The 26,643-nt window shown below is 41.4% G+C and overlaps 4 protein-coding genes across 4 annotated transcripts in view; 2 read left to right on the forward strand and 2 right to left on the reverse strand.

Annotated features, from left to right (window-relative positions):
• kcnq5a (potassium voltage-gated channel, KQT-like subfamily, member 5a) overlaps nt 1-4,660 on the forward strand; it is an 85,559-nt gene extending 80,899 nt beyond the window's left edge. The window contains exon 14 of the mRNA XM_041050409.1: nt 97-4,660. Coding sequence (XP_040906343.1) covers nt 97-1,185 — 1,089 coding nt within the window. The 3' untranslated portion in view covers nt 1,186-4,660. The remainder of the gene's footprint in view (nt 1-96) is intronic.
• A 1,725-nt stretch (nt 4,661-6,385) lies between these two features.
• On the forward strand, nt 6,386-15,261 carry ddx43 (DEAD (Asp-Glu-Ala-Asp) box polypeptide 43). Its single transcript, XM_041050670.1, has 16 exons — nt 6,386-6,725; nt 7,622-7,677; nt 7,761-7,878; nt 8,276-8,446; nt 8,837-8,918; nt 9,855-10,014; nt 12,309-12,427; nt 12,578-12,688; nt 12,763-12,904; nt 13,090-13,190; nt 13,295-13,382; nt 13,506-13,633; nt 13,820-13,929; nt 14,093-14,231; nt 14,374-14,461; nt 14,827-15,261. Exons 1-16 carry the CDS (start codon nt 6,386-6,388, stop codon nt 14,992-14,994), a joined length of 2,121 nt encoding a protein of 706 aa, XP_040906604.1. The 3' UTR covers nt 14,995-15,261.
• Nucleotides 15,262-15,319: 58 nt separating this feature from the next.
• cgasa (cyclic GMP-AMP synthase a) lies at nt 15,320-19,027 on the reverse strand. The gene is made up of 5 exons (XM_041050671.1): nt 18,176-19,027; nt 17,766-17,991; nt 17,366-17,623; nt 17,109-17,208; nt 15,320-16,950 (listed from the first exon to the last, which is right to left on the reverse strand). Exons 1-5 carry the CDS (start codon nt 19,013-19,015, stop codon nt 16,620-16,622), a joined length of 1,755 nt encoding a protein of 584 aa, XP_040906605.1. The 5' UTR covers nt 19,016-19,027; the 3' UTR covers nt 15,320-16,619.
• Nucleotides 19,028-19,415: 388 nt separating this feature from the next.
• On the reverse strand, nt 19,416-24,913 carry eef1a1a (eukaryotic translation elongation factor 1 alpha 1a). Its single transcript, XM_041049656.1, has 8 exons — nt 24,839-24,913; nt 23,219-23,399; nt 22,901-23,080; nt 22,288-22,584; nt 21,388-21,538; nt 20,931-21,187; nt 20,323-20,557; nt 19,416-20,215 (listed from the first exon to the last, which is right to left on the reverse strand). Exons 2-8 carry the CDS (start codon nt 23,360-23,362, stop codon nt 20,091-20,093), a joined length of 1,389 nt encoding a protein of 462 aa, XP_040905590.1. The 5' UTR covers nt 23,363-23,399; nt 24,839-24,913; the 3' UTR covers nt 19,416-20,090.
• Between the last annotated feature and the right edge of the window lie 1,730 nt (nt 24,914-26,643).

A 26,643-nucleotide genomic window follows, 5' to 3' on the forward strand; every position in this document is an offset into this window, starting at 1 on the left:
TCTCTCTCTCTCTCTCTCTCTCTCTCTCTCTCTCTCTCTCTCTCTCTCTTCCTTCCTCTATGTTCTCACCCTGTTATTCTTTGCTTTTGCTGCCAGGTAACTTCCATCGAGTCAAAGTTGGACTCCTTGCTTGACGTTTATCGCCAAGTTCTACAGAAAGGCCCCTCAGCGCTCACCCTGTCCTCCTTGCCTCTGTTTGAGCTGGACAGCCACCAGCACCACAACTCGGACTACCAGACCTCCATCATTGGCAGGGATCTCCCCTCTCCCCAGGGAGGTGATCCGATTCGAGGTGGAGGAGATAACAATGGGGGCATACGCCGTTCCCATAGTGCCAATCCGAGAGGCCTGCGGCTTATCCTTGCACCCGCCGATGATGATGGCCCTCCTGACTCAGCACCTCCATCTTACCCCCCGTCCACAGCCTCACTCTCCCCATCACCGCTGCTGCCACCCGATAGCCCCTACCCAACCTTGGTAACCCCCAATGGTACCTCCAAAAGAGCACATTTCCCTGATCTGCCACCCCCACCTCCCTCAACTGGGGGTTTCACCCTCCAGCTGCCCCCCATGGTGCACCCCTCCCACCTCCGATGCCCCGCTGACTCCGTCCCAGATGATTTGACAGATGGAGTGACAGCAGACAAAGAGAGCCTGGGCCCCTCTGTTGTTGTGGGATCCAGTGTGGATGCTGACCAGGAAGGGGACAGTGAGGCAGGCTCTGTCCAGGGAAGGGTGCAGCTGCGGGAGAAGCACGGCTTGAAATCTGAGGGGGTCTGGAGGAGGCACATGAGCCTGGAGGTTAACCCCCTGCTGCTGCTCTCGTCTAGCCCAGACGAGAGACCTTCAGACTGGGAAGGCAGTCTCGGGAAATCCCTCTCCGTGCACAATCTCAGCCAGCCTTTGACCAGCCGTGCCCCTGGTTTCTCCTCCGCGCTCAACAACAGCAGCAGCAGCAACGGTAGCGAACGTGGCAATGCCCATGGTGACCTTAGCAACTGGGACGGAACAGAACTCTTCATTAGTGAGTGCAAGCTAGAGCCAGCGGAAGAACATTTCAACTTCCTGTCCCAGGCACCTGCCAGCAGCTCCTCTGACCTTTTACAGACTGCGGAGGAGGCTGCACCTCACCCCAAGGGAAACACCGAGTTTCTCAGTCAGTCCCCACACATACAGCTGGCATAATCACACACACATACACACTGACACACACTCTTGCATACTGTATGTACACACCATTGTTGGGGAAGCCACTTTTAAAGTATTTTTACAGGACACTAAACGGATTATGTTTCAGACTGTACAATCAAATGCTTTGTACATGGACAAACACTGTTTTTATGTTTTGTCAAACATGATTATGTCCACTTTCATACAGATCTTATTATGCTATAGACTTTTTATCATGTTCTACACGATAAACACCAAAAAAAGTATATGGATGTATAAAATATGTATGCAAGTGGCCAAATTCATCTAAGACAAAATACACAAACAATACACAAATGCAAATAACCTTCCTTTAGTCAAACTTTATGTAAGGATATGGAGAAAGGGTAATTTTATTAACTTTATACAAAAAAGATCATGTTTTTCATATTCAAGAATGTTGATTAAAAAAAAGATCAAAATTTAGTTTTATTTGAAAGAAGAATAAGGAAGGGATGTTTGACACCTGCCTACTGGACATCGGAGTGCAGATGCAAATCAAATAATTTGGTTCATCACAAGAGAAACTGTAAGAGATGTTAACTTTCTTTAAAAAGTAAGTTCCGGTCGTCCTACATTTTCAGTCTCTGTCTGGACCTAAACCCAAACCAAAGAACTTAGTTTGGGCTCATCATTGAAGCAGGAGTCTAACTTTTCATCATAGAAATTAAAGGAAATGTCATCTGACTTGTGTCAACTTTGACAAATAAATGAGTGAAGAAAAAGAGAAGAAAACACTGTATAATCCTCTCATAGTCAAAACTGGTTGCAAGTCACAAAAGTCAGAAGTGTATCTTGAACTTGAATAAGCCACTGCAAATTATATGTCAGCCACTTCTTTCTCGATGTGGCAAAACCAGCACGCGCAGGTACATGCACGCACATATGCAGCCACTATTTCACATACACACAGACACATTCAACCACCAACCACAACCACTGAGTACTCTGAGAAGAGCCAACTTGACAAAGAGCTGAGACTGACTAGTGACTTATTTTTTTCATACAAGTGCTTGTATTCAGAGACTTTCTTGTAAGAACAGGAGAGCCACCCACTCTCCTTATTCAATGTCTGTCTTTGGCGATGTAAAACGTCATCTTTTACTCATGCTTTCATACATATCACTGCATGAACTGTTTCTGAAAACAAATGAATGAAAGGAGAATAATATTGATGAGGTGAGGCCTGGTGCGATGGGAACAGTTGAATTATAAAGAGTTAAAGGTCAAACCCTTAGCATGTGTTCAGACCACAAGCGTCTCATTCTATTCATTTTCTGCCACCACAGAAATGTCAGTCAGTGCTGACATGGTTGCTGTGTGTCATCTGTCAGCAGGTTGTCAGTAAATTTGGATGCAGCAAACCTATTGGGAAAATGGCCTATCAGCAGTCACTCAAGACAAGTGTTGGACCATGTCCCACTTGGTTTGGACAGTAGCCTGGTGAGTTAGTTGCTAATGGTCTGAATGCTGACTTGCAGTAGGCTTATCAAGTGGGCTTTCTCAGCCAAGCATGAGATGCTGCATGTCTCCGCTGCTGCAATACTTAAATCAAGAGCAGTCACACACTCGTTGGTGGCCTGGATGCCCTTCTGCATGTTAATGGTTCCTCCAAACTTTCAACAAAAAGGTACGAACAAAGTCTGCCTATATGAACATTATTATATTCTAATTTGAACTAATTTGATAGTAGTTAAAAACCTGTACTGCCAGTTATATGGATAATCCACTTACTATTATGACGCACAAGGTAAATTTTTTTTTTTTTTTGACAAACCCTATTTTTTTACTGGGTGCTGGCTGCACCATGTGCATCGATAATGATTAAAGGCTGCTGAGCTGACTTTATTCCCTCCTCCCAGTCTAGCATAGTGTGGTGGTACAGGGCAAAATATGCAATGCACAGATTCCATTTACAACACAGCTAGTCAGTTTCCCTTTAGTGGCCCATGATAACAATACACTGTACGTGCAGTGTTGTTGATCTAGAAGACATGTTGTTACCTTTTTCATGTGTCCATCGTGCTGCTAACATTGACAAAAATGTGATATATTCACATAATAAAATAGAAGAGAGAGTGAGATGAGAAAAATCCTCATTGCTATTTTCTGTGTCTTCTAAAGTTTCAGCATTCGGGTGAAACGCCGAATGCTCTTATCCAGAGCGACATGCTCAACGAAACTTTAGCAGGAAACAAACTGGACAAACTAGAATCTGACCTGAGATTGAGATTAAAATTTGGCTAACGTATGGCCTCTTTAATCTCGTCCCCCCACTCCTCAAAAATGTATGTCTAATTGAAGAGGATTTTGACTGTGCATGCACTTCCTTCTCACCACATCAGTCATAATTACAATATTTAACCATTTAGGGTTTTTGTAATAAATTTAAGAATTACTGTGGAGATGTTTATATTTATGTGCACTTCATCCATATTCATATTGAGAAGTTATGTTTTCAACTGCCAGCTTTTGAAAAATATTGTTCTTCAAGTGTCTTAAATGACGCTGTCCTAATACTACATTTAACAGGAGCATTGTTTTCATTTGTCCTGCTTGTAGATGGGTTGACTGCTCTTGAACAAGAATTATGCACAAAACTATGGCAGCCATCTTAAGTTTTGTTAACCATTTGTTTTTGCACATTTACATCTTAAGGGGTACACAGTCACAGCAGTCTTAAAATGTATTTCAATGTGTTAATGACAAGCTTTTCATCATTATTTTTCAGTTATATTCCCTATGTTTTGAATGGTGAGTAAGTGCATTGCTTAGCAAATTAACATTCTGTAGTAGGATATAACACGTATTATCTTCTAACAATTGTAAACACTTGTAGATTGATTTTGAAATACTCCACAGCCCATGCAGGAGTTCTTCTGGTATGATGAAATATATTATCAACATGAAAGCACAGTTGTTTTTGGTGAGTTTGAGGAGCCTGAAAATGTGACATGGTAGTTTGAGCTTAATATTGAAGTAGATTTGCTGTAGTTATTGATTGAGTTTTGCTATATATGAAAAGAGGCCAACCAAAACTGTCAGTTAATTCGGAGCAAGATCGAACAACAGTGGAAAAGCCCATGGACTCAGCCAGTTGGGAGACTGGCTGGATTATATCTCACATAAAACATGCTCATTTTTTTTTGCAATCTGTAAATTGCTTAAGGGTGCCTTTCTTGCATATGAAAATTCTTTATTTTTTTCTTCACAGGGCTATAAAGGCCTAGTTTGCCTACAGCCTATAGCATACTGTATAGTTGAAGTCAAACTGCTCATTTTGGGTTGGGCATCCAGTTCGCTCAAGTCATGTAGCTTAAGCCACAGATTATATGGCTTTGATGGCTAATAATACCATTTCTCTACTGCTTGAACAGTAATTTATTACACAACCGGCCTTAAAGCTTGATAATGTTAACATTATTATTTCTTTGAAATTAATTTATTAAAGTGCACATTATGTTCTCTGGATGAGAAATGCAAAAATAATTTTATTATTCATTAATAAAGTACGAATTAACTATTTTGGTTTTTGTGTCTTTTTTTTTTTAGCAATCAAACTTTCAAGTAAAAGTCACACATGATCATGTTGTTTTTTGGAATGATGTTGCCTTTTTAATGATGTTCAGGGAGGTGGGTAATGGTGAAAAGGGTGAAGTGTGTGATCTGTTTAGATTTTTGGCAAATTCATCCACGTTATTTTGCTTGGAATTTTACATCGGGTTCTAACCTTATTTTTTTGTGCTCAACAGAGGGAAGCAGCTCAATTGGCCAAAATTAAAGCCAAGACCAGAAATGAGCAGGTTTCACAAAGTGCAGCGAAGTCGCTTCAGCTACTTTGACTGTGTTTAAAGAAGGGGTGAGACAAATCACACACTTGTTTCATCATCACAACATATGAAGAAAAAAATTCTAAATTCAATGTGTCCATATGGTAAATAATATCTTGAAAAAAAAATCTAATTCAGTGCTGATTATTAATATTTTCCTCCAAAACGAATTAGCTAGTGTAAATATTTTGACTGGAGTTAATGACGGGCTTATGAAAAGAGAAAAATCGTAATGCAATGTAAGGCGCTTTTCTGCTCTGTTTCAGCTATATTTGATCCAGACTGCATGGTATATTTGATTTATTGTTATTTTCACAAATGTATAACTTAAATATTTAGAATATTTAAGGCTGTATAAGACTAGCAAAGGGACCAGAAAAACACTGAAACATGAGAAACTATTATAGGCTGCAGCCCCTATTTATGAGACTCATGCCTGGATTGGATGGTAGCATCATGGCTCTAAGTAGCTTTTGAAAACTGTGGAAATTGTGTACATCGTGAGTTCACAATGAAGTGGCTGCTATGAGATGGGCTGAGAAATGTGGAGTTGATAAGTGTTAACCAATAAGCTGCAATGGATAAAACAAATAAGGGCGTTACCGGACAACTCCGCCTAAGGCCTTTTGAGATAGAGAAGCATGTTGTTGGACTGGTTTTTAAGAAAACACAGAAACACAGTTGTCATCAATGTTATTATAAAACATTCTGACTGCACTACAGAGGAGCGGCCCAAGACCAAAGGGTTTCAGAACCCTAAATAAAAAGAGATGTTCAAGTGAGTTGAAACACTCCTGTGTGGTTATGAATATGCCTGTCTTTAGTAAAAGGTTGGCACCCAATAATTTTAAATGCAGCTCAGTCCTGGAGGATGTATAACAAAACTGGTACTGATACAGTCCAGACCCAAAAAGAAGAGGTCACTCTTACTGTTTTTCACTTTATGAAAATTAACAAAACTATCATGGCAAACTCCAAGAGGCCTTTTTTTGTAGAACTCATATTGAACCAGACTTCTGAGTCAAATTTCAAGGTAATGGGCTTTATGGTGTGAGGGAAGGGTCCTCGCTCAGTTACACCGCCAACGTGTGGCCGATTGGGCTCATGTTTCTTGGGAAGAATTTGCAGATTATTTCAAGTTTCTCATTCCAGCCACGGCTCAAGACATGGCCTTCATATTTATGAGGGAATTATTCGTCAGATTCTGGTCGGAATCTGTCCAAAAACTGAGAAATTCGGAAGTATGAGCTCACAGAGAGGAAGTGGAGGCGGTATGGTCGTGATTAACGGCTGGACAGTTAATTGCGGTTGGTGAAATAGCTGCCAGGTGGTGGGGACAATCAAAAATGTCTGACTGGGAAGATGAGTACGACGAGGAGGGCACTGCTATCCAGAAACCTGCCGCGAAATCAGCTCCGACTGAATGGAAGTTGCCATGTGGTGACAGTCAAAGCAAAAATGTATTTTTTGGTACAAGAAACGGAACCAGGTTTGGAGCCTCAGGAAAGGACAGAGCTGATCGTAGAGGCGATTACATATGTTGGAGAGGTGGCGGCGAAGGTCGTCCGTTTCCCCCGAGCACCGGTCGCGGAGGGGAGGGACGGCGGCCCTTTGGCTATGGAAAGTCGGACTTTTCCCCGCCTGTGACCATCACCGTGGAAAACGCCTCCGTCGGGAGGGTAATAGGTAGGTTTCTTAAGCATAACGTATTAGTTTCAGAGGAACATGTTGCAGTGCTAGCCAAGTTTAACTTCACTTCGCTGTTAGCTAGTTATGCTAACTCTCTAGACCAGGGCTCGGCAACCTTAAATCTTAAATTTGGACCGTCTCCCACAAGAAGAGAAAACACCCGGAGCCACAAAACCCTTTGACATCTAAAATGGGGATAACACTGCATATATCTTTTTTTTTTTTTTTTTTTAATACCTGTATGCTATTAAAAAAAGCTATAGGGTGTTGCATTTATGAAATCAATGAACTGCTACAGAGAACACGAAATTTTATTTCTGTATGTAACAAAAACATTTTGAACTCCGAACAAAAGACGCTTGGTTGATGCTAACTTTCAGATAAAATACTCTGTCTATTTGAGTCCTCCTCGTATTTATGAAATAAAAATCAAAACTTAAATTAGCCACCTGCAGCGAACCAAAAAATGCCGCGTGCTTCTGTGCTCCCTCATCACTTTATCGTGTGCAGTCAGCTGTCAACCTGAAAATGTTGCCTCCGGGTGTCGGCTTTTGTGACGCATATTTTGAGCGACAAACATTTAAACCGTTTTATTTTAATGTTACAAGATCACCATAATCTTCAAATTTAGAATTACATTAATTAAATACTCATTCTTTATTTTCCAAAGTCACAGGGAGCCACAGCAGAGGGATGAAAGAGCCACATGCGGCTCTGGAGCAGAGGGGTGCCGACCCCTGCTCTAGACGTTAGTTAGCTTATCATCCCCATTGCTAAACTTGGTGAACGGTTTTGTCTGTGGGGATGATCTGCACACGAGCATATTTTATGCCACTTATGTTTCCGTGGAGAGATTGTGGTCACATTATAAATCCATTTTGATCCTGTTAAAGGTCGTGGAGGAGCCAAAATCCGTGAACTTGAAGAGAGCACAGGTGCAAGAATCAAGGTAAAGCACTGAGGTTAGCGCAGGTAAAGGATGCTTGTTTTACACACTGTGCGTAACTCTGCTGCTGTTGTTGTTTTATTTAGATAAATAAGGGGGAGTATGAAGGTGAGGTGGTCATCTTCGGATCCTCTGCAGCCCAGCAGAAGGCCAAGGAGATGATTGAAGACCTGGTGGCGGATGGCAGCTCTCGTTTTCACAGTGGTAAAGCCTGTATAGTCTGTGTAGTGGCCGTTTGCAGCATAAAAACACGGACTGTACAAACAGTCCACCCGATTTATTCACTCAGACCTGTGCGAGACACCCTTCACAGTCCATTTGATATTACAGAACGTAACAGTGCTTGTGCAAGTTGTCAATCAACTGGACAGGCATTTGCTGGAATAAGAAATAATTGTATTCATAGCAGTGTCTGTGTCTACAAAGTAGGTTACTGTGTCAGTGGAAGCCATAGTGCTTATGGCCTGTTTATTTCTATATTGATATTCTGTCCCAAACATGTAAAGCTAAGGTTGTGTTACTTACTGACACGTGGTCACACTACTGTACTGCAGTGCATAAATGAAATGAATCTCCTGAGTACACATGATCTGGTTCTCAGGTCCTGGTGGGATGGCGGACCATGGAAGAGGAGCTGATGGAGGATTAAAGAATGGCTCTGTTTGGTCTGCTGCAGAAACACAGGCTGCCAGTGGCGCCCCAGCCCGTGTTTCCATAGACTGGAACACCATCCGGGAGAACAAGGAAAAGTATGAAGAGCTCAAGTGGAAGGGTGAGGGCTCGTATATTGTCACCAGTGTCCTTAAACTGCAGTCCAGAAGCATTTGGACAGTGACGCGGTTGTTGTTTTGGCCACTCTGCAGTCTTATATATTTGGAATTAAACAATGACAATGAGTTAAAGAAGTGATTGGAATTGTAGCCCTTTTTATGCTTTAGGGTTATGTATACAAAGGGTTACAGTCTGCTAGAGTGCAAAGCATAAACAAAACCCTCATTTTATGACCACTGCTTGTAATTCTCTTATTTTCCTTTGTTTATTGTTACTAGCTTATGTTGATTAGTTTATCCTTGTGGTATGAAACAAGAATTTCATTCGCAAAAACGAATTGGCCTCGTCCAAGGTTTTAAACCATCTCTGTTATGTTTCTAACATCCTTCAGACCTCCCACCCATGAAGAAGAAGTTTTACACCGAGGCAGAGAGTGTGTCCATACTCACAGCAGAGGAAGTCAGTGAATGGAGGTAAAATTAACAGCGTTATCTTTTTATCACATCATTGTATCATTGCATCAGGTGTTTAAAAAAAAAACAAAGATAAGATAAGATAGACTTTATTCATCCCACAACGGGGAAATTCAATTGTTACAGCAGAACAAGAAAGAAAGTACTGTAAGTGTCTGCATTATATCATATGCCAGATATGACTATTATATCAAAAACTGTTACAGGATTTATAGAGGCAGAGCAAAATTCTATATTCCATTGTTAATGACTTTGTCAGAAATCATGCTTGCAAAAACTCAAACCTCCCATTAATGCTGAGGATTTATTTTTCCTGTGTGTTTGCTGTAGGAAGTATTTTCAATTACAGCCTCAGACAAATAGGTGGCACCATTTATTTACCTGTTCATGTCATCTGAGCAGGTCCGAATACATACTGTAGAAACCAGTTTGTCTTTTAATTTGTCTCAATCTTAAGGGCCTCACAACAGTGTGAGAGGCAGCATTGCTGGTGAAAGCAGGAAAAGTAGTTGGTGACAAGGGGTTAACAATTGTTCAGATCTGCCTGTGCATGGCAAAAAGGCCACAGACATCGAGCCTTGATCTGTTCTCAGGACCCAAATTATTCAACTCTGCTTAACTGTCTGGATCAATGTCACAAATTCTTTTTCACTGAATTTATTTTGCATTGAAAATGGTTTGGATTCTTATGTCAAATGGATATTCTTTGTCCAACCTTGCAAACAAATAAGAAAAAGCCAGACACAGGCTATACAGCTGATTTTCATGTGGTTTTTGGAATACTTCATAGTTTGGACTGAATGTGGTCTCTGAAACATAAACTGCAGCTAAACACATTGCATATGCGTCTTTGTCTAGCACAGCAGCATGATTTGAAATCAACTTCTCTAACCTTTCACTTCCTCTATTTTCTTGTTTATGTTATATTTTCCACAGGAAGGAGAATAACAATATCTTTGTGGATGATCTGAAGGAGGAAGGGGAGAAGCGTCCCATTCCCAATCCCTGTCGCACTTTTCTGGAGGCCTTCGAGCTTTATCCAGAGATTATGGAAAATATTGAGCGAGTTGGCTTCGCCAAACCAACACCCATCCAAGTATGAGCGTGACACCCGGGCAAAATTATTTTATAATTTATCATACTTTGAAGAACTTTGGCTAAATATATTGACAAGTTAAATCTGGATCATATTAAATTTAGCTGCTCTTAACTACTTAGTGGGTGTGTCTGGAAATTTACCATCACTATAATGTTCATAGCTAACCTGATGTGCCCTGCATGACTGAACACATTATTTAACATGTTTTTCTTTTACCATCTCTGTGACCGTGAAATGTAGCCTTGGAACTATCCTAACCATATCCTACCCTCCCTACTCTCAGCAGACGTACACTCCCTTTTTTCTTTCTCACACTGATATACGGTATCAGAGTGTAAGAGGGTAAAAAGAAAATGCAGTTTCTCATGGGTTGCACCATAAGAAAATGTCAAAAAGTATAGCCCAGAAATTATTCAGAGTCTACTCTGAAAACTTATTACATAAGGTTAATTACTACAATTATCATAATATTTTGGGTGGAGATATATTGCCCATTTAGTCAAAAACTAGGTATCTTATCTTGAAACAACAATTTCCGTGTGTGTTTGAATGTTGCAGTGACAGCACCTGTGGTGTCCTGTCCTGTTGGTTGTATCTGTTGCCACAGGCAATCCCCGTGATTTACAAAGATCCATATTTGGAAATCCCCCCCATTAACAGCAACCTTGACGGGAAATATTGAGCCTTTTTTTTTTTTTTTCTTATTTCTGTGGTTGTAGTCTCCTCAAAAAGCAGAAATGAAAGGAAATTTGTATATATTTAGGTAATCCTATGACACCCCATGTTATCTATGTAGTCACTTAACCGCCTGCAACTGAGATGTAAAAATTGTGATGTTGGCTGTGTATTCATCTTTATTTAGCAAGTGGTGCAGGGAAACAAAAGACTGACACATTTTGTTCTCCTTAGTTGCGAGTGAGCCTGCTGTCTTGAGAAAATGTAATATTACAATTAGGATTCTCTAGTTTTCTCTCTTTTCACTTCTCTTCTCCTTTTGGTAACTTCAGTATACAGCCATTATTAGTTAGGTCACATAAAATTACTGTGTTGTGTGAGGTTTATTGATGTCACGTGATTTCAAGTAGGAACTTTATAAGATGTTAACTTATGAGCTAAACATCTGTTCCCATGCAATCAACCACTTCTGGCAAAGGATTCCTGTTAAAAAAAATACACCAAAGAAAGATATAATTTAAAAAAAATACCTCACAAAGAAAAGGGGATCACATAGAACTACAGATAAGTACAGATTATTCAGATTAATATGATTGTTGATCATGGGTTGACATCATGAGATAAGCTGTGGTCATTCCAGCAGGAGACATGTAAAGTACATCAGTAACAGTTGCATGTTCTTTCACCCCCATACTTATTGAAACTACTCTACAGAAACCAGACGTGTTCAGGCATCTGTATCTGTGTAATATCTAAATGTAAATCACAGGAGTCACATTAGATCAATGTATTTCCGGTCATCAGTGTATTTTGGGGTAGTTTGTGGGTCTGTTTCCTGAGTTTCCCAGCGCCTCTCAGGCTAGAAACATTGCTCTCTACACCTGTGTGATTGCAAAACTCCGACGAAGGATTAGGCTGCACAGGGAAATGAAACTGCATGATCTCCCTCTGCTATTTTACTTTCATTTCACAGTAACAGGCTTGGTCAGAGGGAATGTAATATCACTGGCCTGTGTTTTGAAATAGCTGCACAGCTGGTTCTGTATAATGCACTCACAGTTTGACAAACATGATGTAACCATGTGCTATACTGGTTTAGTACCTGACCCTTAAATTTGATCCACCCTACATGTTTAGTAATACCTGCAGGTGTGATAGTTAGATCGGCATCTGTACCAACCAGTTCAGTAGATGTATTCTTTGATGCTTTCCTGGTCTTAGATTTTCAGTGGAAACTGTTTGACTGTCTGTTGTTCATCAAGAAATGGTTCCAAAATGTGAGAACCCTATAAAGCACAAGTTGTCCTTTTTACGTTTTTGTTTATGAACAGTTTAAACAAACTCGGTAGTCAGTCAGGCTACCTGATTGATTTTGTCTTTGGTCCTATTTTCTCCACGTAAGGAAAGATAACTGCTCTTGACGTTGCTCTTATTTAGTGTAATCATGATACCTCCTTAAATTGAATTGTCTTTTGATTGTTTAATGGTTGTTTTCACAGAATAGTGTTGGAGCAGTTCCTTAGTCAGTGTTTTTTGCTAGTTGTGGGTTTGTGTATCTACGTTGCTTGAATGTTTGTATGAATGTACTGTGATGCTTTTGTTTGTTTCCTCACCAGTCTCAGGCATGGCCAGTGTTGCTGAGCGGGGAGGACCTGATAGGCATCGCTCAGACAGGAACAGGGAAAACCCTGGCCTACCTGCTGCCAGGGTTCATCCACATGGACGGACAGCCTGTGTGAGTACAGGACCTGTTTCTTACTTTTCAGCCCATTTTTTATCTTTTCTTTTAGGAGTTGTAATGGCTAACTGTGAGACTACTGTTTCCTTTCAGTTGTTTCAGTTGTGCTTGTTTGACTCTTTCTTTGTGTCCTTCCTTCTTTCCTAGACCCAGGGCTGAGCGCAGTGGTCCAGGCATGTTGGTGCTGACTCCCACCAGAGAGCTGGCCCTGCAGATTGAAACTGAGTGCAACAAGTACCGCTATAAGGGCTACAAGAGGTCCAGCAGACTTATGTTATATTTCATTAAGGATGAGTTTTGAATCAGTAATTAATTGCAGTACCTTCTCTCAGTATCTGTATCTATGGCGGAGGGGATAGGAGAGGCCAGATCAACCTGGTGAAGGGTGGCGTGGACATAGTGATTGCAACACCAGGCCGACTAAATGATCTGCAGATGAATGAGCTCATCAGTCTTTGCTCCATCACCTACTTGGTCAGATGTTTTTGTCTGTGCATGTTTGTTTTTGTGTGAGAAATGGTGGAAGTCTGGTTGGGTCCAGTGCCCATAATGGAACTTTTCTATGTAAAGGACTAGTTTTTTTATTTTATTTTTTTATGTGTGGGAGTACAGATTGGCATTTATTTGTTTTTAAAAACTGTTCTGGTCATTGGAAGCAGGTGCTGGACGAGGCTGACCGTATGCTGGATATGGGCTTTGAACCTCAGATTATGAAGATTCTTCTGGACATCCGCCCAGACCGACAGACTGTCATGACCAGGTATAAGTCACGTCACCGAAAGCACTTGAAACAAATGTTTGTCATCACGTGGTCAGTGAACAGGAGAGTAGGACACAAGCACAGATGTGTTCACCATGTTTCAGTGCCACCTGGCCCACCGGTGTGAGACGATTGGCAAAATCCTACTTAAAGAATCCCATGATCATCTACGTGGGCACCCTGGACTTGGCGGTAAGTGTAAATGAATATAAACAGTCAGTCATTCATTAGATGTGTTTAGTGGCTATTTAAAGGTGAATTTCAGATGCTGTGTACTTGCATCAGGAACACTTCCTGTGTTTCTCTGGGTCTTAGGCAGTTAACACAGTGCAGCAAACAGTGCTGATCGTCCATGAAGAGGAGAAAAAGTCCTACGTCTTTGACTTCATCCAAAACATGCTGCCCGAGGACAAAGTCATAATCTTTGTTGGCAAGAAGCTTATGTGAGTGGGGAGTCGGTCTCTAACATATGGCTTGTAAACAAGGGAGATAATTGTGGGGTTTTAAGCTAAACCCACAGTTTCTGGTTAAAACCAGAGTTAACTACATAATGACATTGTCAGTGCATACCACATACACCAACAGTGTCCTGTGTGTATGTTTGGGTCTCTGTTTGCATGCAATCTCAGGGCTGATGACCTGTCCAGTGACATGTGTCTGCAGGGTCTGGCTGTGCAAAGTCTCCATGGTGACCGCGAACAGTGTGACCGTGAAGAAGCCCTCAAGGATTTTAAAGAGAGTACGTAACAGGAAAGCAATGTGGTTTAAAAAAAAAAGCTTTCATTGGCTCTGATAGCAAAAACTAAAATTGAAGTCTCCATGATGCCAATGAGAGATGACAAGTAAACGCTGAAGGATCAAATTTCCCAGAGAATAAATAACAGTGTCTTATCTTTGTCCAGGTCGAGTTCGTATCCTGGTCGCCACAGACCTGGCTTCTCGAGGGTTGGATGTCCATGACATAACTCATGTCTTTAACTTTGACTTTCCACGCAACATAGAGGAGTACGTCCATCGCGTGGGCCGCACTGGGCGAGCAGGGTAAGGGTCTGTGAGTGTATGTCTGTTTACTGATGACTTTTTTCTACATTCTCCTGTGGTCACATAATAAAAAAATTCACTACCAGTGTCTGACTGTTCTTGGGTTAGTTTTTAATGGTGATGCATTTTTTTTTTTCCCCAGACGCTCAGGCACTGCTGTTAGCCTAGTAACAAGAGATGACTGGAGGATGGCTCCTGAACTGATTCTCATCCTGGGGCGAACAGGACAGGTTAGCACACAATTGATACCACAATAAAATGTGTGTGACTGAACATTTATTCATGTATAAATAGGAATATCAGTCACATACACTGCTGTATACCTTCTGTTTTGATTTCACAGCTGACTGACCAGGATTTTATGTTTTTAATTAATAAGCCGTAGTATACTATTGTGGGTTTCATAAAAATTATAAACAATAAAATGGCTTATTTTTATAACTGTTTTTTTCTCATTTGAAAATAACCAGTTTCCTTGGCTCTAAGTCACTAAATCAGGAAAGAATGATTTTTTTTCCCCAGTTGTATTTGCAACCCACCTTGCAACTTCTAAACCATAGTTAAGTGCATGCAATCATTGTGACTTCTATTGCAGGAGGTTCCTGAAGAGCTGGTGCTTATGGCAGAGAGATACGAGAAACATAAGAGGGAGAAGGATATGTGCAATCCGAGGGGAGGACAGGGACATGGAGGACGGGGATGGGGGAGGAGAGATGGTGGAGGGAGAGGAGGCAGGGATCGAGGCCAGAATTGGGGACTCTAATGATGACTGTCCATTTAAGTTTATACATACATAAGTTTATACATGTTTTCTACACAGGTCTGCAAACAGATTCATAGAAGGATGTATCAATAGAAAGATAGAAACTTTAACGTTCACACTTTTTGAAAAAAGGAATCAATAAGAGAGTCTGTTATCATAAACACTATTGAAATTGATTTATGTCTGGCATTCTAATTCTAAGGACTAATGTTAATTTTCTTGTGCCTGTTTTATGTCCTTTTTTTTTCTCACCATGGTGGAGCAGGATCTGAAACCACTTGTGCTGTATTTTCTTTTGAGTGTATTTTCTTATTTTAATTGATTCTTTGTTTTTTTTTTTTCCTTCTTGTTTGTTTTTTTTCCTTCTTGTTTGTTTTTTTGTTGGATTAATATCCTTTGTCATTTAGACGCAGTTGCACCTCATTATACTGTCATCCTGTTTTAAAAATGTTTAAAATGCACAATTTTTACAGTTCTTTTTTTCTTTTCTGTTTGTAGTTCACCAACCACAGCAGTGTTTTGTATCACTCTGAATATTTTGTTACATCATTACTTGATTTGGGCAGAAAGAAATCTGTCTAATAAATTCTACTTGTAAAGAGACATGACACTGCATATTTCATTGACTTGGTAACTTGAAATATTTACTGTATGATACAGTAATGATTAGATCTGCTTTGCAGCATTTTCATATCTCCACAATCATGGGAAAAATGTGCCTGGACGATCCTAAAGGTAAATCATATTTTATTATTATTATTATTATTAAACTTGGTCGGGGTGAGCATAGTCAGATCTTTAGTAACCAAAGGATGTTTTGGTCCACAGGAGGTGCTGCCCTGCATCAGTTTGAAGAGTTTGTCTGAAGTACATGGACAGAAAGTTACTTTGCTGACCATGTACAATTTCCTGGAAGAGATGGGGGTGGGGGCAGCTTTTGCATGTTTAGTTTGATGAATGTACAGAAGAAATTTGGAACTTAATTCTGTGAGAACTTCTGACAAAGAAGTTGTGTGATTGTAAAAATATTGTAATCGTTGCAATCATTGAACAACAGTCCTAAGCTACAAGACACATACCTGTGTTTTAGACAGTGTACTACATATAGCTTAACATAACTTTTTTTTTATGTTACACACTTTAGGGCTCCACTGAAATGAACGGAAACTAGGATATTAATTTTACTTTTCATATTTTGCATTGCAGGTTTGTCTGTCAAGGTTCATCAGCTTCTGTGGAGTGTATGGAGGCTCCTTACTCCAGCCTCAGGTAAGATGCCATTTCACTACACATTCTACCATGATAATAAAAACCTTTAATAATGATAATAATCCTTATTTATAGACAAAGTGCTTCACACAGCAGCAAAATTCTCTCTTTGAATTTTACTTACTTACCTTACTAAGTATTTAGCCAATGGATTAAAACAAGTGAAAAATGTGTGTAATGAAAAAGCAAAGAAATTATCACAAATAGGTTTGGATAAGAGAAATTTTGGTAAACAAGAATCAAGTGGTTACAAATAAATTATATGACATGAATGCCAGTTCAAGACTGTCAAGACTTAAAGGGTGTCTCAAATACTATGTGGCTGGAACAGTCATTTCCTGTTTGTAGTGAAGTTGTCACATGAAAATGGGAAAGCCCTTGTCACATTGCTCCTTGATACAAGAAGCCAGTTTTTTACACTTCTTCTGGTCAGGACCAGAGAGAAGGTTCTGATCCGGGATGAAGAAGTTAGGTAGTACACCTTTTTCCAGATGGCCAACAAAGTCCTTCAGGAGCTGCTGAAAACACTGGCTCAGACTTGAGGTCCTCCAATCACTGTCTCTGGTTCTAGAGCAGCAGGCATGCAAAAGGGTGGTTTTGGCGTGGTAGGAGCAGAACTTGTCAAACGAATGGTCCATTTCCTTCAGCAGACTGAGAAGGTGTTTCAGGAGCTTCAGACAGTCCTTCCTGTATGTAAAGAGAAATGGAAAGGAACAGACTGTAATGGATTCTCAGTCTGCAAGGTCTTAACTTAGTGAACCCTCGTGAAAACCTGGACTTTGATGAAAGAAAATCCGTACAGTGTTACACCTGATAGGGAAAAAAAATCAAGGTTGAAATCTAACCTGCAGCAGCGTTCGCCATTTCTTTCACAGCATGTCTTCTCTGATCCGTGATTCATCAGAATGTCCTTCTCAACATGAGAAAATGAAACCCGCCAAACATCTGTGTGTTGTAGAAGACAAAATATTCAGTGGGCGGGGGCAAGTGAAGCGTCCCTTTTTTTTTTAGTCTTCATTCATGAAATGGTTTTGTTATGATCTAATGTTAACAGCCAATGAGTCATATCTATTAACTTTTGGATCAGAGAACTTGGACTTACCTTTAACAAGGACTCCGTCTTGTTCCACCGTGCCCTTGCCTTCATATTTTGGGACAAGATAATATGGCTGCCGCTTGTACTCCTGCTTTACTTTAGTTCCCAGCCAGCTCTCAATTTTAAAGCCTTCTTTGGTAAAAGCTGGCCAGCTTGATCTAACCATAAGACAGAGAACAACATCGAGTGAAGTGGTGACTGATTGTACTGATGTGGTCAGGGTCACTGCAGGGCAGCCTTTTTTCTTTCTCGTCACCTCCCATTCTGAAAGAGCAAACAAGAAACACAATCACTGGCATTTTCTTTAAGATTTATTTCTTTGGATCTTTTTAATTGAATGTTGACATATTCCCAATCGAAGGCAAAACGGTCACAGTAAAATTTACAGTATATTTTTGGTTTTCACCTTGGTACTCATCTTTTGACTCCTTGACACATTTCTTCACTTCTTCCCTGAACTTCTTGAGCATTTTACTGGCAGATAAAGTGCTGGACTCCTGAAATTTCTTCAGAGGGCTGTTGCCACGTTTTAATGCCACACTGTAAAAGGCTCCATCCTCCCCGAATGGATTAATGTCCACTCGGTCAACGGGGACGGCCAGCATGATATCAAATTCATCAGGGTTAGAAATCTGTTTACACAAAAACATTACTGTGTAGTAGACTACAAATCATTTGATGACATAGTTGTTTACAGTATTGTACCGAATGTGGGTACATTTCTTCTCATCTGTACCATGCATTGACCACTAACCCTGTTCTAAACAGATGGAACACAGTAATTGTCTGAGGGAACTCAGAACAAAGGTGACTTACCTTTACATTTTCGTAGTAACTGCCAGTACGTAGTGGTTCTACTTCTTTAAAGCATTCAGTGTTCTGCTTTAAATGCGTGATTATGTTTTTGATTATTTCATTGATGACTTCTGCTGCGTTTGCTTTGTCGTTCCTCTTTATCTTCAGTTTTTCTAGAGTTGTGGAGAGGATAGAGTCCACTGCAGCTTGGTCTGCACAAGCCTTTGTAGTGTATTCAGGTGACTCTGGCTGCATCTTCATTGTCTCCTCAGCAAATTTTTCTGGTGATTTGGCTTTGCGAGCACATGTTTTTGCTTTTGTGATCTTCATAGAAGATTTTGTGGTGTCCTTGGGTGTCTCTGGTTGTGTCCTCATTGTTTCTTCCTCAAATCGTTCTGATAACTTGGCCCTGCCAGAACATTTCTTTGTTTTTGTAGTCTTCACAGAATCCTTTGTCGTATCTTTCAGTATCTGTGGCTGTGTTTTTGTCATCTCCTCTGCAGATTGTTCTGGGGATTTGGCCCTGCCAGCAGAGGTTTTGGCTTTTGTTCTTCGTCCAGGAGCCTTTGTGTTGTCTGTAGGTGTTCTTTGCTGCTTGTTGATCTCCTCTGCGACATGTTTTGTGATCTTTTTTTTTTGCGTGCTCGGCACAGATGGCTTCGTATCAGGTTGGTTTGGCATTTTCTGCTCTCTCTCCTGTGGTTTCTGTTCCTTTGTGGTACCACTCTGCTTCTCTTCTGTAGAGTTTTTCCTTCGACATCTGGGTGGCGATTCGTCTTTAGTTTGTTTAGTTCTGGTATTGTGCTTGGCACCCTTAGCCTCGGGTCTCTTTGCCTTGCTTGGTCCCCCTCTGTCAGTCATGCTGGTGCAGTGAGAGAAATGAAACTGCACTCACATTTTTCCTGTTAGTGCATGAGAACACACCCCTCAACTATTTGGCGGACTGCCAAATTATAATAGTTGTATTGTTCCCATGATTTTGCGTGTATATATATATTTTTTTGTGTGTGTTTTTTTTCCAATGATAAATATGGCTTTATATGATTCTTTTACAAATAATTTTAAAATCATTGACAGTTCCAAGGTTATTCTTATACCAATAGCTACATCTTGTGGACAAAAGTGTGTATTGTAAAGATGCTTCAATTTTTGCCTGATATGTTTTGTAGGACTGGAAAGTGCAAGGTTTATTTATTTATTTATTTTTTTGCTTCACACAGAAAACGACTAAAGACCAACACGTTGGTTGAAACATGTTTAATGTTGCAAAGAGGCTCATGCCATCTTACAATAAGGTGCAGTAGCTTATGCCAATTTTAACTTCTCCAGTGCAAAGTTAGCAAAACGCCAATCAAAGTGCTTCAAGAATCAACAGGTGGTCTACTTGGAGTCCCTCGAGAAGGACAAATTTGGACCATTTGTTTTAAGTGCCTTTTAAAGCTTAAACACAACAAATCACTAAGTTCTACTAATATACTACTCAGAAGAACATAGTTTTAACTTCTTGCCACAGGCTCCTATAGAGCACCACATAGTTGCAAACAAACACTAAAAGCAAGACAACACGTATCATGTAAAGAGACCAGTACCTGCACTCCAGAGAGCTAGAGAGGTGATAAATTACAGTACCTCTAATTGTTCAATGTCTCAATATCACAGAAGAGTATTGCCATGAACTCAAATCAACAAATGCACATTTAAAACTATCTGATATTACATTGTACGTAATGGTAATCTAACCATTGAAATACAGTCAGGAGTACCGCCACAAGGACTACAGATCTAGATGTTGTTCTTTCCTTCGAATGCTTTTGCGATGCATTGTGATGATTAACCAGTCTTTGATTATTAAGTCGAAGCAGCCAATTGTAGGATGGAGTTGGATGACCGATGTCCTGCCCTGGGAGACCTTGGGGTCGGCAGAGTAGCACAACATTCATTTGTTCCTCTGGGCCTTCTGGGCAGACTTGGTAATTTTACCAGTGGTGGAGACCTTCTTCTCCACACCCTTAATCACGCCGACAGCCACGGTCTGACGCATGTCACGCACTGCAAAACGACCTGCAGAGTGAAGAGGTGTAAAGACAGACGTTTTAGGTGATGGTGCCATCTGGGATGACTTATGCTGACTGGAAGCTGTTGAACAAACCCTTTTGACTTGAACTTACCCAGTGGAGGGTACTCAGAGAAGCTCTCAACACACATTGGCTTGCCAGGAATCATATCCACAATGGCAGCATCTCCAGATTTGAGAGATTTAGGGTTGTCCTCCAACTTCTTGCCAGAGCGGCGATCAATCTTTTCTTTGAGCTCAGCAAATTTGCAGGCGATGTGAGCGGTGTGACAGTCCAGCACAGGAGCATAACCAGCACTGATCTGTCCGGGGTGATTGAGGATGATCACCTGCAAAGCAAAGGGACAACATGGAGAGCGTATTAATACAAAGATTATTTCCTTCACTGCTCACTGCAAAGATTCAGCTGTTGCTTTGTTCAGCAGCTACTGCTGTGATTGTCTGATCATGACATCTTCACTTTGTTCCGGTCTAAACCAGATAAATCCGTACTGGGTGTACTGTGTTGTAGAAGTTTTGACAATTTTAGATTATAGCTTGATGACCTAGTTGTGGCTAAACTGAGAATCAAAGATGTCTTTTTTTATTTAAATCTATTTTGACGCTTTATAACAGTAAACATTTCTCTAAAATAGCTAAATATAGTTCAAACTGATCATTCTCATGGTGCATTTCTGAAAATAGATCCCTTGCAATGTCTACCTGAGCAGTGAAGTTGGCAGCTTCCTGCGGTGGGTCATTCTTGCTGTCGCCAGCCACGTTGCCACGGCGAATGTCCTTGACGGACACGTTCTTGACATTAAAGCCCACATTGTCGCCGGGGAGGGCTTCAGTCAGTGCCTCATGGTGCATCTCCACAGACTTCACCTCAGTCGTCACATTGACAGGGGCAAAAGTCACCACCATGCCAGGCTTCAGTATGCCTGTTTCCACACGGCCTACAGGCACTGTTCCAATACCTGAGAAAGAGGAGGTCAGCACAGAGAACACAGTGAAGGACACTGAAGTGAACATAAACTTAGTTCAGTCCTATAGTTAAAAAAAAAAAACCCTCTGCCAAATGCTCTAACCAAAATCTATTTCATATTTCACAGTAACTCTGTCCCCTTCTCCCACAGTGCGGGGATTTTATCTGTGTCTTATTCAGCCTTTTACATGCCTCCTATCTTGTAGACATCCTGCAGGGGCAGACGTAGAGGTTTGTCTGTGGGACGGGTAGGAGGCTGGATAGCATCCAGAGCCTCCAGTAGAGTGGTCCCTGATGCATTGCCTTCTTTCCTATTGATCTTCCATCCCTTAAACCAAGTCATCTATAAAGAGAAAATAATGCACCATATTAAACTTTTTTTTTTCTTTTTTTTTTTTTTACAATTAATTTCAATTAAAAGATTGTAAACTGCTATAATAGTAGATGCAAACAACTGATTGGATCAGTAAATTTTCAGGTACATATTTCTGACCAAAAACCTCCATTAACTCAAGTTTTTCTGAGATGATTAAAAAAAAACAGAATCTTCCCCTTTTCAATGAGAAGTTGAATTTATAAGCAATAAAACATTCTTGCTCACTTCAGTACACAGATGCGTTTTGTTTATAAAGCTTTACCTGGTCTGCTATGACCAGTAGCCTACAGTGGCTAATGTTAGCAAACTTAAGTAGTGTCAGTTACTGTTTAACTAACAGTACTGAGTCAGTTCTGACTTAATGGCTATTTGATACCTGTTCTATTGTTACACTACATTTAGCATTTGCCATCATCTTGTAAGTGCCACTTGTGGCCACAGCGGTCCCTGTTGGGAAAAAAAGTTAGAGCTGCTTTAAATACCTAACACAAGGGAACTTCTTTGGTAATTGCAAGGGAAAGGAAAGAGGGTTACTCAGACTCTTAAACTGGTTTGATCTGAGTTGGCTATACAGTCACAGGGACTGGTTAACCTTGGAGCTAAAGCTTCCCATTCCAGTCATCATCCATACAAGTAGTAGTATTCAAATTCACGGTGGTATACATCTTTATTGATTGTAAAAGCATTTGCATTTCTATTCTGTGTGTTCTACTTACATTAGGGCTGGGCTCAAGCATGTTGTCTCCATTCCAGCCTGAAATGGGTACGAAGGCGACGGTGTCCGGATTGTAGCCGATCTTTTTGATGTAAGTGCTCACTTCTTTTACTATTTCCTCGTAACGTTTCTGGCTGTAGTTTGGCTCAGTGGAGTCCATCTTGTTGATGCCCACAATAAGCTGCTTTACTCCCAGTGTGTAGGCCAGGAGGGCGTGCTCACGGGTCTGTCCATTCTTGGAAATTCCTGCCTCGAACTCTCCAACACCAGCTGCCACAATCAGTACAGCACAATCTGCCTGTTGAAGCAGCAGATGAAACATTAGTACTACTGATACGCAGAAGTTTTGACCTTTGCATTCCTAAATTTGAAAATATTACTAGAATAACTTAAACGGTTCACCAGGAACCTAGTGAATTAGCTTGCTGCCACTGATTGGATGTTGTTTACTGTGACTTTAGCAGGCACATGTAATGTTGTTCACAAACAAATAATATTCTGTTCTTCCGACAAGTCGACATAGATGAGTGTGTTGGTTAAATGCAACGTGCATTATCGTAGAACAGCACGCGCTGTATGCACACAGAATGCCTGAGCGTGCTCATGTTGCAGACCTGTGAGGTCCCAGTGATCATGTTCTTGATGAAGTCCCTGTGACCCGGGGCGTCGATGATGGTCACATAGTACTTGCTCGTTTCGAACTTCCACAGTGAGATGTCGATAGTGATGCCACGCTCCCTTTCTGCCTTCAGCTTGTCCAGCACCCAGGCGTACTTGAATGACCCCTTCCCCATCTGTGAAATAAATGAGTTTAAATGAGTTTGTTCTGTACTGTCCATTACAATTTGTGCATAGTCAGTATGGCATTTATCCTCTGGTCATTATTGGTTGTGATTCAAGAGGCCGTCTTCATCTTGCCTGTATCTCCTTACCTCAGCAGCTTCCTTTTCAAACTTCTCGATGGTTCTTTTGTCAATGCCCCCGCACTTGTAGATAAGGTGGCCCGTGGTGGTTGACTTGCCAGAGTCCACATGGCCGATCACAACAATGTTGATGTGGAGTTTCTCCTTTCCCATGGTGACCGGGGCTGGTTGAAGTCACGAGACAGACTGTCTGCTGAAGCCAGGGTAAAGTTACAGTTAGTACAATACACAGATAGCTTGCAGGGCAGGAAACACAAACCTCTCATGCACAAGTTGTTGTGACCGAAGGATACTGAAATGTTTCGTATGAGCAGCAAAATTTTCTCTGACGGTGGAAAAAGCAATTGAGGTTGTTAATGTTTGATAAGCCATAACATTTGGTAATTACCACTTTGTAATTCAATGAGCATTGCAAGACGAGCTGGAGCTGGAGAGTCAGCAAAGGTATTGCAGCACTAGGGATAAAAAAAAAAAAAAAACACTAGCAGAGTGCTGATGCCTCCCCCAAGTGACTGGCGCAGAAAGAATTTTAAAGGACATTAAAATGCTGCACAGCGAAGGAGACTGATTAATTTCTTTAGTTCATCCAGCCTTTAATAAGCTGGCTATGTTATCTGGTCCTGGATGTGTTTAAGTGAGGTTACTGTGACTGAGGGCTCTTGACTGGCAATAGATGTTTTTGTAAGCAGAGTATCTCAGAAGATTAGGGATGGTATCAATGGCCACTGAACTGCGCCAGGCACAAAACCCTGTGCCCCTCCTACTCTTTATTCCTCCATCCATCCACACCCCTGCTCTCCTCTTTCACATCCAGCCTGCCCTCCTGTCCTCGCTGCTCCGCTCCGCTGTGCACTGACACATCAAGACAACAGGGTTCTGATGCTTCACAGCACCGTCCTCTTTTCACAGCCACAGACTTAGTACAGATTCACCCAGAGCCAGAATCCACCATTTTGTCAGGTCCTATCCACTGACAGTGTAGCAGCCATTTCTCAGACACTGCAGAGCACTGCACACGGGTTAATGCAGAGCAGGGTAAACACAGGGTGATAGCTCTGAACAGAAAGATTCGCACATGCACTACAAAGTTTTCTTTTAAATAATCCAGCAGAGTTAATTATATTTTGTCTGAATCTCTCTTTTTTTTTTTTTTTTACCAGGCAGAAAAGTCAGCAATCCAACTGTAACATGAATCCCCACATGATCTTGGCCAGACTTGTTGAGGTGAACTCAGAGTCAGGACAAACAAAAACATTTCCTTGCGCGTCTTTAACTCATCCCTCATATGTAACGTCACGGCGTCTGCCGCAGTGCGCCTCTATGTACAAAAGATGATAACACGGCGGACAGTGACTGAAACTTAGCACAGCTACTACGGTACATCTAATGTCTGAGGGATTTAATGGAAATGTCAACCCTCCGCCATGTTCTATCTTCTGCCCGCTTACTGACGCCAGGATGCGTATTAACTACCAGCCGTCTGCCCTCTTTTCTGCATAACAACAATATTCCCAACACGCTGCCTGGAGACTGAGCCGCCAGAGAAAACGCTCGATTCGTTTTTTTTCCTGATAGCATCAAAAAAAAACGAAATGTCCTCAATGAATTATTTTATGTGGTGTGTCGTACCTGAGAGCTGCCCGGTGTCAGGTTGGCTGCAGGACCTGAGAGAGGAGAGACGCTGATCCGGTTATAGCGCACAGGACAGGCGGGGGTGTTGCGTAATTGCGCGCACCCGCTGCTGCACAGCATCACAACGAGGGGCCGGGAGAAGTTGCCGTAAACGAGTTTATCATAGGACACATCCACCGGGGAAACAGCCGTGCTCGCATACGATCCCGTCTGGATCTGAGTCTTTACTGTTTCCTCATAAAATGTAGAGGACGAAACCCCTGAACGTGTTGGGTCAGTGCGTTTAAACATTTACAGAAAGCTGCGAGAAATGATGGGAACCGACGCGAAGTTTGAATTTGTGTTACTTTTATTTCTGTCCCTTTGCGAGGTTTAGTTTGCCTTTATGTAACTGTGAAACGAACATTTAAGCACCGTGTTTGACTTGTAATGGCTGTGTCCGACAATTTAACATAAAATGTGAGACATTTGTTGTCCATTGTCCATTGTTTTGTTGTCGGCTGTTCTGTTTGCATAAGATGACGCTGTATAAAAGCGTCTGAAGGGACTTAAATAGCACTACAAGCTGCAGAGAGGTAACCAGTGGGTCATCATAGAGATGGTTTGGAGTTTTTAAAATGGATCCGTGCCGAGTAGTTTGAAGTCAGGTGGCCGAGCAAATGAAGCGAGAAAGACTCAGTCACGCGCAGCAGGTGGCGCGCTCACCTTTCCAGACTCTCCCTGGCTGGATTAAAATTAACCCCAGTGGCCTTAACCTCTTTCCAGCGCGTCTGTCTGCTAATTATCACAAGATGCAGGGCTGCTGAGAAACAGCAGGGAGGCAAACACAAAGGAGAGTTGTCCATAGTTAAACGCGCAGTGTTTGTGAAAGTATGTTATGATTTCTCTTTTTCTGATACATTTTTTTATATAGGATATTATGAAATCCTTAAAGCTGTAGGCGACTGTGTTTTTTTTTCCCTGCCGATGCTTGGACAAGTGTGTCCAAATGTTATCACATCTGCCTTCACTTTTTCATTGAGAGAAAGCCAGTATTAACGAGAATCCAGTCCATGTTTTGCTGCTCGCTTGAACAGGAAATCAAGGCAGTGCGCTGCTTCAGCGAGACAGTCTGTCTAATCGCAGAGAAGATGCCCGTGTTAATAAACACTGCACCAAGGGGGAGTTGTAGGTTTCAGTAGGGAGGATCACTTCCGCGTTCAAAAAGCTGCAGTTCCTTGGCTGCCGCTGGGGGCTGGCTCCAGAAGTGAGCAATTCTCCATTGACCCCATGCTAAAATAGCCAACTTTACAGCCTAAAAAAACATATTTACAGCCTGGTACATTTTTTGTTTTTGGTCTCTATTGATAGTTTCCACCTCCGTGAACACTGTGGGGGGATTTTTTTGTACCACAACCGTTTTAATGTTATTTAGGCTTAAAATTCTTACATAACTTAGGGTGTGGTTACGTTGAGTGACAGCCATAGACAGGGACTAGCAGTTAGCTCTTTGATAAAGCATCGGCTGGGCTAGGCGGCTACATCCAGAGGCCTCTGGCTACCTCCAGCGGTTGACAGGGGCTGCAGTGTCCGTGTTTGTTTGCCAGTGTTCGGATAGGTTTTTTGACAATTCGCTCCTTGCACAATATGGCGACCGCTGATGTTAGAACTTGAGTGTATAGGCCAGTACTTCCGGTCAAAACTTCCGGTGATCTAACAGCGACAGCGGAAGACAGCGAGAGTGAGAGACAACAGCGATCGAGTTACATTAACAGAGATTATCTCGGCTGACCCGTAGAGTAACCGCCTCTCTGCCAAATATG

This window comes from Toxotes jaculatrix, chromosome 11 (genome assembly GCF_017976425.1).
Source record: "Toxotes jaculatrix isolate fToxJac2 chromosome 11, fToxJac2.pri, whole genome shotgun sequence".
Taxonomy (NCBI): domain Eukaryota; kingdom Metazoa; phylum Chordata; class Actinopteri; family Toxotidae; genus Toxotes; species Toxotes jaculatrix.

Coding starts and splice junctions, on each gene's coding strand:
- ddx43 (XM_041050670.1), top strand. CDS start 6,386: ATGTCTGACTGGGAAGATGAGTACGACGAGGAGGGCACTGCTATCCAG. Junction 10,015..12,308: donor CCAAACCAACACCCATCCAA/GTATGAGCGTGA, acceptor TTTCCTCACCAG/TCTCAGGCATGGCCAGTGTT. Junction 13,634..13,819: donor TTTGTTGGCAAGAAGCTTAT/GTGAGTGGGGAG, acceptor ATGCAATCTCAG/GGCTGATGACCTGTCCAGTG.
- cgasa (XM_041050671.1), bottom strand. CDS start 19,015: ATGACTGACAGAGGGGGACCAAGCAAGGCAAAGAGACCCGAGGCTAAG. Junction 17,624..17,765: donor GTCAAAAGATGAGTACCAAG/GTGAAAACCAAA, acceptor TTGCTCTTTCAG/AATGGGAGGTGACGAGAAAG. Junction 17,209..17,365: donor AGACGGAGTCCTTGTTAAAG/GTAAGTCCAAGT, acceptor TACAACACACAG/ATGTTTGGCGGGTTTCATTT.
- eef1a1a (XM_041049656.1), bottom strand. CDS start 23,362: ATGGGAAAGGAGAAACTCCACATCAACATTGTTGTGATCGGCCATGTG. Junction 22,585..22,900: donor TGATCACTGGGACCTCACAG/GTCTGCAACATG, acceptor CTGCTTCAACAG/GCAGATTGTGCTGTACTGAT. Junction 20,558..20,930: donor CTGCCAACTTCACTGCTCAG/GTAGACATTGCA, acceptor TTTGCTTTGCAG/GTGATCATCCTCAATCACCC.